Genomic DNA, 12,828 nt, shown 5'->3' with positions numbered 1-12,828 from the left:
AGAACTGAAGAGGGAACAAGAAAGAGATAAAACATGACATCTTGCCAATGTATTAGCCTGCCAAATCGAGAGTTTAGTAGGAGCATGAAATGTGAGACGCATGAAAGTGGAGACAGGCGTAAAGGATGCAGTGAAGACGGAGGTATGTGGTCTATGGGTGAAGCACCCAGCACGTGTCCGACTCTGAGACCCTCTTGAGTAAGGCTGAGTCAGCCTTACCGCGCTGGGTGCATGTGTGTGTATGTGCGTGCATGTGGCAGCAGTTATCGCCCCCTGCCTCCCCCTCGCCATTCCACTGTATCCCCTCCTTCCCTCTCTCTCACTCTCTCTTCGTCTCTACCGCTGCAGTACCTCTCCTGCTCACTCCTTCCTGCGCTGGCCGGGGAGACACGCGCTTTCTGCTTTTCCTGCCTGGCTGCTGGCTCTGCTCCAGCATCCCACCGTGCCTCTCTCGTGCGCTCTCCTCCCCACCTCCAGCCTATGTCTCCTCCTGTGGGTTTTACCAGCCAGCCTGCTTCCCTGGCTGCTGCTGCTGCTGCTGTTGGAGCTGTCTCACACCACACTGCTGCGCCGCTACCTCTCTGCATTGCTTCTCCTCGCTGCTTTACGCCTCACACTCTCCCTCGCTGGATAATCAACTGCTGAGTGTGAAAGAGACAGCGACAGAGGACGTGAAGGGAGGGAGAGAGACAGAGAGCCTGCACTCTTCATTCAACTGCTGCTGCATTCTTCTCCTTCAGTTTGCCTCTGCTTCTCTGGCCTGCTTGGAGTGAAGGAATTTATCCTTCTCTCTTTGCGCTTCCTCCCTCTGTTCATTCCTGGGACAGAGTGCAGAGGAGGAGAGAAGAGGGAGGGACCTGAGAGCAGGACTTCAGCTGCACAGCTCAGTGTCCCGCCTTGCTCCAGAGACACATGAGACAAACACACACAAACACACAAACACATTTGCATAGATTGGACACAGTTCAGGCCGACCAGACTGGCAGACGGGGGACAGATTGACAAAGGCACACGTTCTGTACACACACGTAGACAGACACGAAAAAACAGACAGACGGACAGACAAGTGGTGTCATGGCGTCAGTGGACAGCACCGGTTCAATTGTCTCTGGTCGGCTGAGATCAGGGGATCTGCTTCACACTGGTCTGGCAGTTGCACTGCTGCTCGGTGAGTTATACTTCTCTCTGTACCTTCAGCTGCCCTGTCATTCCTCACTCTTCCACTATATCGCAACATTACACAACAACATTGCACTTCTTTCCTCTGTATAGCATTTTCACATGCCTCATGTTGTCTTTACATTCCTCTTGTTTTTATGCCCTCTTCCCCTTCCTTTCTTTTGCTTATTTTTGTATGCGGCTCTAGGTGGGTGGTTCACAGCTTTCACAGTAAATCTTTACTCTTTTTTTTGTCATTACTCCACGCCAACATCTGCTGTTCTATCACGTCTGCTTTGGCTCCCCTGTCTCATCATTCTCGTTCCACATCTTAAGGCTAAAATGCATGGTGATGTCACAGGTGATGTTTACTTGTTGCTGTGCTGAGGGCATCAAGGTCAATATTTAACATCCAACTCTTGCCCGTTCTGAATTGGACTTGCAGTCTGGACTTGAGCTGAATGAGTGACTCACTAGATGCCTCTTCATGCCTGTATTTAATAATTTTTCAGGAGGGAAATTGATAAAATGCAAAGAAATAAAAATGTAGAAAAACATATGTACTCTAAGAGTACATAAAAGCATTTGTTATAGCTACAGTTATAACTTGTGTGTGTGTTATGGGGGGGAGGGGGGTTGTAGTATCACTGGTAGTGACGTAGTGGTGCGGTGCAGTGGTGATTTGTGCTTCTGCTCATACACTCTGCCTCCACATCGCCAAATGTACTGCTCTCTCTCAGTTGTTTTGAAACTTAACACAGTTGAGCCTTAAGACACAAAAACAAGACCAAGGAGTTTACGTTAAGTACTTCATTTAAGTGCTACCCTTAGGTAAGGTACACCAAATTATGATATTTCATATTATCTTGATCTTAATTAAAGTCCACTCTACACCCAAAAATCTCATGCAGGAATATTTTCACAGCTAGCAGCTGTTTTTGCTCTTGTAATTGTTTGTTTTCACATTCATTCTTTCTTTTGGGGATGTTTTAAGTACATGGTCCACAAATATATTGCTGTTACTGATTGTTACTGAATTCACACAGTTTATGTTAAAAAAAAAAGTATTGCATTTCAGTCAAGATTAGTCTTACTTGAGCATTTGTCACAATGGCCCCAGTAAAACCAATCTGGCGTCAGCTTATCACACACTAAATGCTTGTACAAGGTCACTAGATGAGAAGATTAAAAGGTAGAACATTTGTGACGAACAAATGAAATATGAGAAAAGCTAACAACTAAATAATTCTGTAAAAAACAGGAAAAGAAATACAGGTTATGGTCATTGGGTCATACAAAAGTGTTGAAAAGAGCTAAATCCAACACCATCTTGTCATTGCACCATCATTAACACCATATTGTCTCGCCACAACACGTGACATTTTACCTGTAACATTGTGACATAATGCTCTATTAAGGATGAGTGAGGATGAATGAAAATCACACTCACTGATAACTACATGTGACCCATTTGGACTCCAACGGAGAACACTGCAACAAGGGAGTTCTCTTCCGCACTGTGACTCACATCAACAAGATAGCTGTATTACTTTGAGTACATTATACAGTAGCCCGCATTCCAGATTTTAGAATCTTTAGAGAGAGAGATTTTATTTGGCAAAGTTATCAAAATAACTCAGTAATCCTGCTTTATCACGCAGGCAACAAAACATGTGTTTTTAGCACTTTGTTGTCTTTGGTTGTATGGTTTATTATAGCGTTGGATGCTAGTCTGTATATTTAGTTGTGTTGCTTCACCTTTGGGCTATTTGCTGTTGTAATTAGTAGGTCACCTTCTTTTATTCTGTTCTTAATTGCTACGAGATCTGGTAAATCCGATGCAGTTGAGGCACGATAAGACAATCTTATTTCAACAAAAAAAAAAAAAAGGAACCAGTAGAACTGTTACCAGAGAGTTAAACGGTGTACAACCCTGTATAGCAGCATGAAACTTACATCTTGCAGACCAAATAAGGGATGGAAGGTAAAAAAAGCAACAAATTTAACAATCTCTGGTGTGCTGAAAGTGTTTTAGAGGAAAACACTCCTATATAGATCTCTATATCTGAAATGTTTGATCTAAAAACAAACCAGGTCCCACTGTGGTCCCTTCCCTATCATCAATCGATCACCATCATTCCCTCATGTTCTGTTGTTGACCTTCCTAAGACCTTGAACCAAACTCATTTTGTGGAAGCCGTCTTTGGGTGTCAATCCAATAACAATTCACAGGTTCTGATTTGTTAAGGTGCTGTCTTTCCATTCTTTGCAGTTCTTCAGTTTGTGATATCATGATGAATCAAATTTACCCCTGCTGCAATTGCCATCTTATTTGTGGCAGTGTTGTCTATCTCCATTCTCCAACATGACACTACTTAAAATCACTATCTATATTCTGCAATTTTCTAGAATATACAGCATATGGTTATGCATCCTTATATGGCCATTACACATCTGTTGAAATGTCATGCTTGTATAAAACCAACCGTTTCACATTATTCATTTCCTTTGGAATTACATTCCTTTTCCAAAACATTGCAGCAATCTCTTTCAACAGAACCATTGGAAACAGAAATAAAGCCGGGGAAAATACAAATGAAACAAAACTCCAATCAAAGCCAGATGTGGAATAAAGAGAAAATAATGTATATATTCAAATATTTCTAAAAGTCCTGTCCTTTAAACTACTCAACAACTCTTTTGATATCATGGCCAGAGATATGTGAGAAGCTGGAATCAACAGGCAATGTGTTGCTTTAGCAAACTTCACAATAGAAATAGAAGGTTAGTCTTGTGTTAGCACTGTTGGAATATCAGCTTAATAAATTACAGTTCAAACCTCTTCGATCTGACCACTGAGTAGTTTGAAGAGGGCCCAAAAAAGCTTTTCTGGGATTGAAAACAAATTCAACATCCAAGTTCCAACAGGATTCTGCCCTGGCGTGCAACACTATGGGGGGTTTGAGTAAATGGATGTTTCAATCATTTCATTCTTCTTCTTTTGGGGACAAAACTATTTCAGATGTAAATACATCTGGTGTCTGAATTATACACAAAAAAAATTCTGTACAATATGTAGCCTCTAGCTGACCTAGGTTAAATCACCCATTGACCTTAGCCATCATCGTAACAATTCCCCCCCCCAAAACAGAGGCCACTGATATTACAAGCCCTCACTATAACGGACAAGCCCTCAGAGCCCGGATTACTTAAAGGACCAAACGCACTCCTCTAAAAACAAAGATTCCAAGACGTTCAAAGATATGAGAACACACAAAACAACTATCGCTTCAACCCACCGACATTATACCCCTTTCATCCTCTTCACTCTAAAGTGCCATTAACATACGGGATTATGCAACACATTTAGTTGTAGAGAATACACAACAAACAGCAGAAAGAGCAATGAGGCAAACAGATTCAGTGCAGCTCCGGTTATAGCACAGCAGTCGGTATCGGTAGTTGGCGTGTAAATGTGATAATTGTACCGCATGTTGTTGCTTGTTTGCGTGGCTATCATACTACATATATGTAGTATGATACAGACACACACTTATAAGTGTGTGTCTGTATGTGCAGTGTAAACGTGACCCAGCCTTGGACCGCTGTTGATTTAGTTACTTAGCTGCTGTTGTAATTCTCTGCCCTGCTGTCACTTTACTCACCTTGAAGAGGACGTCTCACTACCTCTCCATCCCCCCATGACCCCTTCCATCACTTCCCACCCACTGCACCACCTCCATTACCCCTGCTCCGCCATTCGTCTCTCTCCCCCTTTCCTGTTCACTCCCTTCCTTCTCTCTGAACCCTTCCCATCACTTGTCCCTCCCTCTTTTTCTCAGAGAGGTAATAGTGTCCTCGGTCGGCTCTCTATGGGTTCACTAGGATACACATTACCCCTTTAATCTGTGGCCTACTTAAAAAAAAAAGAAGAAAAAAAACTCACCTTCACAGTCAGCCAAGGACACACACGCTTGCAGTCAGTTGCCTTTCCTCCCATAAGTGATTTAGATATTGATGTTTCCCAAATGGGACAAGAGATATTTGATAGTGGAGCTAAAAATATCATACATTCCATTACTCATGTACACTCAAGTGCATGCGTTGATACCGTAGGAACGGACCACACATGTACCACACACAGGCACAACATAACTGGTGTTGTACAGTGTGTGCATCTATGGGTGTTTGTCAGGACAAGCTGAAAATATTTGAGAAGAAGAGGAAGGGGGCGGAGGGAAAGAGGATAGTAGAGAGCAGAGGTGTAGAAGGAGGGAGGTGTGAAATCTATTTCCAGGCACGAGGGGGGACACTGCTCAGATATGTAAAAGATCAGCGTGCTTTCACAAAGCATGAGCCATTTAGGAGGGAGATTCTCCCTTGTTTTCTCCCCTGTTTTCCTTTGCACCATTATTTTCTCTGGGGCACTTGTTTACAAACCTTGCTCCATGGCGCTGTGCCAGTACTTATTGATAGAAGATACAATATTATTAAATAATCCACTTAACGGTGATAAAGACAAGCAGCCAGCAACATAAAACTTTTTGAAACCTTTCAGCTGGTATCGATGACATAAACAAAACCACACAAACCATACACAGACCGGCTCCTCACATCTCTCCTCTATTTATTTAGTTGTAGCATCCCTGAGGAAAACGTTCTGAGAGCAAGTAAGACGGAAATATTGAGGGGAAAAAAAAAGAGAGCGAGAGCAAAAGTGCCCAGTGCTGCGAAAAAAAGAATCGTAAGAGCCCATTGAAAGAGAGCAAAACCAGAAACGGAAGAGAACAAGGAGAACCCAAGTGGCCTGAGTTGCTGCTGAAAGTAAAGGAGATGAGTCAAGTCTACAGAGGAGAGGTAAAAATATCGGATGTTAGAAGACAAGAGGAAAGAGTTGGGACTGAGAAGAAGAAAAAGCTAATTCATAAAACTGAAAGTACAACCAAACCATATAGACTGAAATACCTTTAGTGCATAATTATGTATTTTTAATGCAACATTTCAAGATTTAAAACTGTATTGCCACATGAACCTTACAGGCACCAGAAAGTTGTCTTTCTGAGTCTGTACTCATGTGCACAAATGTATCCAGTTTGTTTTTCTCATGATACTTTACAGACCAGACAGTTATTGAAAAGTTGAGTTAAATTCATGCACAGCACTGAAATCTGGTGTCTGTTCACCACTTATGATCATTTCCCCGTTGATTACCAAATCCTCATGTACCGAATTAGCAATTTATTTGGTGATCAAGTCGGGGTTGGCTGCATTCACATATTTGCTTTTACAGCCTTGTCGCATTCGGTTCAGTACCACTGGGCCTAAAGGATGCGAGACAGAGAAAAGACAAAGGAGAAAGAAATAGAAATAGGGGGAACACTAATGAGACATCCACTTGCTTACTATATCATCCTCACCCATTAACTAATCAAGACTTTTATGTTGATTGCGAAGAACACTAGGCCCGCTACACACTGCATTACATTAGAAATAACTAATGACCGGTTCATTCTTTCCCAGCTGCGAGAGTGACACTGGTATTGTTTTCACCTTGTGAGTCTGTGTGTGAGTCATCATGGCAAAATGTGGTCCTGGAGACACATACTGTAGCAGGAATAGGTGTATAGTCGAGATCAAAATGAAGGCCAAGTTTGAAGATGGGTGTGGTCTGAGTAAGGGTGTTTGAAGTAGGGGGGTAGCAAGCAATTTACGCCCCTGGCCAGATTTGGTGCCGCGACTGGTGGGATTTCAAAATTCTCTCTAGTCTCTCGTCAGCCAAGTGTGTTTGATTTTTTGCTCTGTTGTCTGGTCCTTGTGTTGTGATACTGGAAGGGTTTGTTTTTATTCTATATACATTGTTACCATCCACAGTTCCACTTGGTATTGGGCAACTTAATCACAGTGAATTGCCTATCGCAGAATGGCAGTGCCAAAAAATGGCTATTTATCTCAACTTCAAAAGTGAGCACCCCAAATGATTACAGTGTGTCCAGAGCATTTAACACCAAATGTGCTAAAGTACACAGGGATTCCATCCAAAAATGACTCGAGGGATTCTGCTGTAATGAGGTTTTGTTATCACTGATGTCTTAACAGAGCTGCAAAAACCTGCGGTGCGAAATTCTTCTATAGATGGCAAGTTTCTCACTAACACATAGGCATACATGTACTTCAACACTGTTTGCACCATGTCCAAGTGCAATGTGAGCCTGAGCAGGTCAGTGCGTAGAAGAGCGTTTATAAATAGGCCCCCTGAGTGTGTGGGAGCACAATCTGAGAATTACACCAGCTGTCACTGGAAAAATAAAAAGAAGAAAAAACATGCCCAGCCCGGCAAGACCCAAATATCCAAACGAGATGAGCTGTCTCTTTTAGAAATGAAAGAGTTGACCGTGTGTTTTCTGATTTGCACAACAATGTCACATGACACCAATAATATTTTGTAATATTTTGTTTTGACTTGGGAGCATTTCTGTCACGCTGTCAGTTACCCACACAAGTCTTACACACACAAACGGTAGCAGTGAATGCACCGACAGAAATGAATAAGGGAGCAAAAATAAATAGCACAGCAATATATATAAGTATATTTTCAAAATAATTCACAAATGCGCAACGTATTTTAAACTCTGATCACATTAACCATCAGAGGACAATTATAAACTCATTCAGATCCGGGGTTCATAGTCTAAAAATCCTTCTAAATTCCGGTGACATTCTGTCCTCAGCAACATGTTTTCCACATTCCCCCTCTTGCTTGACTCCTCTCTATAATCGCTGGCACTGTGTGATAATTACTACGGTGCGTTACATAAAGCCAGGGGGAGGCCGGGGGAAGTCAACTGCTCTCATAGAACTGTTGTTTGGCTTGGACTGAGAGGCTTTACTGGAAACAGGGTAGCAGACTAGGGCACTATATTTTGACTTAATGACTTATACTATTGATAATACTAAGATTGAGAAACTTAACTGGTGCCATCAGCATCAGAGCCGACTCAAGTGAAGATCTTAAAAGCAACGACCGTCAGCTGTCAATTTGCACATTTTACTTTATTTTGGAAGGCTGCAGTATTGATTATGGCTACACCATCAGTCATGAATTGAGTTTGAGTCCAGACTAACAAAGCTGTACTTACTGTAATATTAGCTACTTAACTTTGTAATGCCATTACTCATCTGTTGCACTCATCTTTTGCAGTAAAAGCCCAGCCAAGTAAGCCGGCATATAACATGACTTAATGTTGCCTGTAATTTATGCTCTAAAACATGGTTTGAAAGCAAAGTAACCTGAACTATAATCGACCCAACTTCGAACTAGAATGCGTTGTTTTTGATGCACACTGTATATGTGCCATACTATATTTTCTTTTTGTACTATCTTTTATATCTGTGTTTTTTACGTTGTTTTTTTTTCTCAGTCTTTTCCTTTCTCCCTTGGTTTCAGGTGTATGGAGTGTTGTTGGACTGGAGGTCTCGGTAGGTAAAGTGCCTCACCTTGAAGCACTTAATGGCTCCACGGTCCTGCTGCCCTGCACCTACTCCTCCTGCATTGGCATCAATAAACTCTACTTCAACTGGCATTATAATGACAATGGAACCATGCAAATGGTACCGTACACACACACACACACACACACACACACACACACACACACACTCATGTGCAAGCATAAGCAACTTGGACATACTGTACAAATAAAACACAAAAAACGGCCTTTATTGACCTTTTCTGTGTTGCATGCCTTGGGCTCTTTACATTAACACATGCTAATGTAGATCTATGTGCTTATAGAAATTGATCTGACTACCCATCTCTGTGTATGTGTGTGTGTGTGTGTGTGTGTGTGCGTGTAGTTATGTGAAGCGGTGATTCCCATGGAAGGCGTGGAGCCCAAGGTCAGTGTGTACCATGAGCGTGTGGAGTTTGTTGGCTCCTCAAAGACCAACAACATCTCCATCCTGCTGTGGAACATCACCTTCGAAGATGAGGGAAAGTACATCTGTTTCGCCAGGAACCCAAAAGAGAAGTACCGCAACCACAGCGCTGTCTACACTCTTATAGTGGTGGACCAACGTATGTGACACATGAGTGCATGCAGTTGCACGCACTTGGCACATAAAAAAACACCTAGCTTTAGATTACACCTGCTTACAAGTGCTTGTACCTTAATAAGACAGATACAAATGCACAGTGTCTCCCTGTTGGTGTCTCATCTCACTCTTTCTCCCTCACAATGTCTTTCCCTCTCTCCCTCTTTCCAGTGAAGGAGGTTGAAAATACTTTGACAGTCATCATTGTCTCAGTGCTGGGTGGAGTCATTGGCTTAGCTATCTTTGGCATGGTGATAAAGGGCTTGGTTGTTCAGTTTCTGCTGAAGGATGATGAGAAGAAGTGAGTAGGTCACTGACTATGGTAATAACACAGAATGAAAATACAGACTATAGTTGACAGTTGACAGTAATATGCTTCTTATCAAACATATGACTGACTGTACTTGCTATATGGATGTTTTAGTCAATTGCTCTATTACCTTTTTCATTAGAAAAACAAATTTAATAAAAGAAAATGCCCAGATAATGCCCGAAAAAGCCCCGTTCACATTTTGTTAGGATGTGTACAAATAAAATAATGAATTAGTTATAACATGACCTTCAGTAATGTCACTTAAGATTAAATGATGCATTTACTAGAGTTGTATTTGGATTAAGGAAATTAGAAATGCAGTTTAATTTCTAATCAAAACTTTCATCTTGACTAGGTTAATATGAGAGACTATTGTTGTCCATGTTAACGGGACATTTTCTACCACTTAGCAATAAATGTGTAACTCACACATATCATGCAGACATAACATCAACATAATATGTGGCTACTCAGTGTGACTGCAGCTTATAAACACCAGAGAGGCCGGCCTATCTGGTCTGAAAATGAAAGACAAGTGGCTTCTCTACTTCACCTTATCACATCTATCACAATTGTTGTGTCAGTAGTGAGTTGCAAACAAGACATCTATGTATGAAATATGATACCCTCATGTACACAAAATGTTGCACAAGTGGCGCGAGACATTAAGTTCTCGGATTTTAAGTTCTCTTTAGCTTTCAATTAACTTCCTTGATATGTTTTTCAGTAAAATCCTAATTACATATTTCCAATTTGTGTCGAACACAAGATTATTATTCGGGTCTGTGAGGGTAAGGCGATGTAAAAATCCCTGCAGTATATGTCGCCTTTATCACTTGTGTTTCTTCCCTCTGTGGGTGTTCATCTTAACCTTTTGGTTTCACTGTCCCCTGCAGCAAAGAGTGCCTGGTGAGCTCAGGGAATGACAACACAGAAAATGGAGTTACAGGAGCCAAAGCAGACAACAAAGGGACACCAAAGACACCAAAGGCATGAGTAAAATGCAAAGTACGTCCGTATGTTTGTATATATGTTAGACAAATGTACAAGCTCAGAGAAAGCGATGTTACCAGTGGACTGTTTTATCTTACTAGCGGCTAATACAACATGTCAATTTCTATTTTAAATCATGCTTGAGATTTGGAAAGTGTGGAATGTACATAGGCCTGGATCACTCTCTCAGCTACACGGCAGCCCATTTGTTACACAGTGTGCAGCCTCTGTTATCGACTTCTGCTCTCCCAAAACCTAACACTTTCTCAACAGTATAGCCTCAAGTAAACTGTCTCTGCTCCCAAATACACTTGCTGTTCTCATACCCTCTTTACCTCATCTTAGAGGAATAACTTTGCACCGAGCAGATCCTCAGCTGTTTCAATAATCAACTGCCACTCCAAAATACAGTTAACTAGTCTCAGTTGACAAGCCACCAGAATGTTTGATTCTTCCATCTACAACTCAAAGTCAAACTTGGACCCAAACAGACCTGACCAGTGGGAGCAAACACACCTCGATGCCATGATGAATTGCCATAATCTACATATGTACTGCCATGATGTCAACTGAAACAGCACAGAATACCCAAAACCAGAGGATTCTTCAACCAGAGTTTTGTTCATAAACGTAAGCCATTTTTCACTCACAAAATAAATAGAATTTGCTGGTTAAAACTGGTAAATATACATATTTTTAACACTGCTTGTAAAATGGCATTTTAACATTTAAGGACCAGGTACCAATATTGTAGTATGCTACTGACTGAACATGTACTGTTGTTGAGATTAACAAATCCTACGTTGGTTTGCGAGAGTGTTTTCGAGGCATTTCTTTGCCCCTGACCTTTTATTCCTGATCTAACCCTAAATACTGCCATTGCCAGCCGGAATTTCAACTTGCATGTTTACAGCAGGGTCCAGGTTTGACACACTGTTGGGGGTGTTTGGTTCATTAAGGCCAACAGTAGATTTTGATCAGCTACTTCATAGCTAAGGCTGACAACTGGGCTTTCTTAGGTGACTGAAGGATCCAGTTATGCACAGGTTTTTTTTTTGTCTTGCTTTAGATGAAACACAGGTGCCTGTTCTGCTTCTGCTCCCTCTGCTGGTGGGAACATAAAAAATAGAAAACGTATTATAAAAAAACAAAAACAACCCTAACCTTCATCCAAGACAATCCCTAGATGACCTAGCTCCCTAAAGAAACGAATGAAATGAATCATGCTGCTTCTGACTAATAACCAATGCATTTTTAGCATGTGCACATTTTATATAACTTCATATAAGTATATGTTGTCTAGGACCACAGTACAGTAACATTTCTGTGTGTCTCTGTATGGTCCCATTTAACTCTTCACATCGCCTTGAATCAACTGAAGCTCTGTCAATGCTTGATAAACACCTCCCCACACTGCTCCAACTTGTCTTACCCTTTAAACCAGGTCAGGGTGATGGAAAGGTGAGTCTTCTTTTAGAGCGATGGCCTGCAAGTATTTGTGGGAAAGAAAGGGTGACAGGCATTTTACACTTATTCAAAAGCGAGCGTGTGAATCACACAATCGAACAACTCTGCTAGACGTTTTAAGAAATTGGCACTTTGCCCAGTGGCATATCAGCAGGATATACTGTAAGTGGGGAGAGCCAACGTAATGCAATTCTCCGGATACCAATTCACTTCCAGATTTCTGCGCCTGTATGCAGACTCTAACTGGCTACCTTCCAATACAAACTTGCTCTGAGAACCATAAGAAAACACTTTAGTCTATTGATACTGCCTCAGCAACGCAGGTGGCACAGCATTGGGACAGATCAGTGAAAAAGAATGTAAAGATTGTCAGGGAATAGATGTTTAATATTGTCCAAAAATAGTATATTTTAAGTCATTCTGAACATAATATTGAATATATTAATGTTCAAATGAATGTGGGAATATTCTTATAGACCAGTGGTTCATTTTTCTTTGCCAACTGTCTTATTTCATGTGACTCAACAATCAGCCGATATTTTCAGTGTTTTGCTCAAAGTTCAGTTTAGCCAACAACTACTTGCTGTGACTGTATGAATTTTGTGCATTGAAGATGCTGGATGCTGTGTTGGGTTTCTAAATAGTATTGGTGACTTAGCCCTAAAAAGTACAGATCAACAAGTGATCAAGGGTGTGGAGGGAGCTGGGAGTAAATAAGCTAAATGAAAGAAAAGATGAATATGAATTTAGAACATGCTCAAACTAAATAGCTTGTAACCGGAAAATGTAGGGGGGGGGGGGGGGGA

The 12,828-nt window shown here is 41.4% G+C and overlaps 1 protein-coding gene across 1 annotated transcript; it reads left to right on the top strand.

Annotated features, from left to right (window-relative positions):
* Positions 1-316: 316 nt before the first annotated feature.
* Positions 317-11,949, top strand: LOC116390711 (sodium channel subunit beta-4-like). Its single transcript, XM_031860652.1, has 5 exons — positions 317-1,168; positions 8,603-8,766; positions 9,013-9,232; positions 9,421-9,550; positions 10,459-11,949. The coding sequence occupies exons 1-5, from the start codon at positions 1,075-1,077 to the stop codon at positions 10,556-10,558; spliced, it is 708 nt and encodes a 235-aa protein (XP_031716512.1). The 5' UTR covers positions 317-1,074; the 3' UTR covers positions 10,559-11,949.
* Positions 11,950-12,828: the final 879 nt, after the last annotated feature.

This window comes from Anarrhichthys ocellatus, unplaced genomic scaffold (genome assembly GCF_004355925.1).
Source record: "Anarrhichthys ocellatus isolate YVR2014 unplaced genomic scaffold, GSC_Weel_1.0 scaffold24, whole genome shotgun sequence".
In the NCBI taxonomy this organism is placed as follows: domain Eukaryota; kingdom Metazoa; phylum Chordata; class Actinopteri; order Perciformes; family Anarhichadidae; genus Anarrhichthys; species Anarrhichthys ocellatus.
The sequence above is the reverse complement of the archived record's forward strand: the minus strand, read 5'-3'. Positions and strand labels throughout refer to the sequence as shown.

What these genes read in the sequence shown, in the direction of transcription:
- LOC116390711 (XM_031860652.1), top strand. Translation starts at nt 1,075, where the DNA reads ATGGCGTCAGTGGACAGCACCGGTTCAATTGTCTCTGGTCGGCTGAGA. An exon ending in GGCAGTTGCACTGCTGCTCG is followed by an intron (nt 1,169 to 8,602) that starts GTGAGTTATACT and finishes CCTTGGTTTCAG; the next exon opens with GTGTATGGAGTGTTGTTGGA. An exon ending in TCTTATAGTGGTGGACCAAC is followed by an intron (nt 9,233 to 9,420) that starts GTATGTGACACA and finishes CCCTCTTTCCAG; the next exon opens with TGAAGGAGGTTGAAAATACT.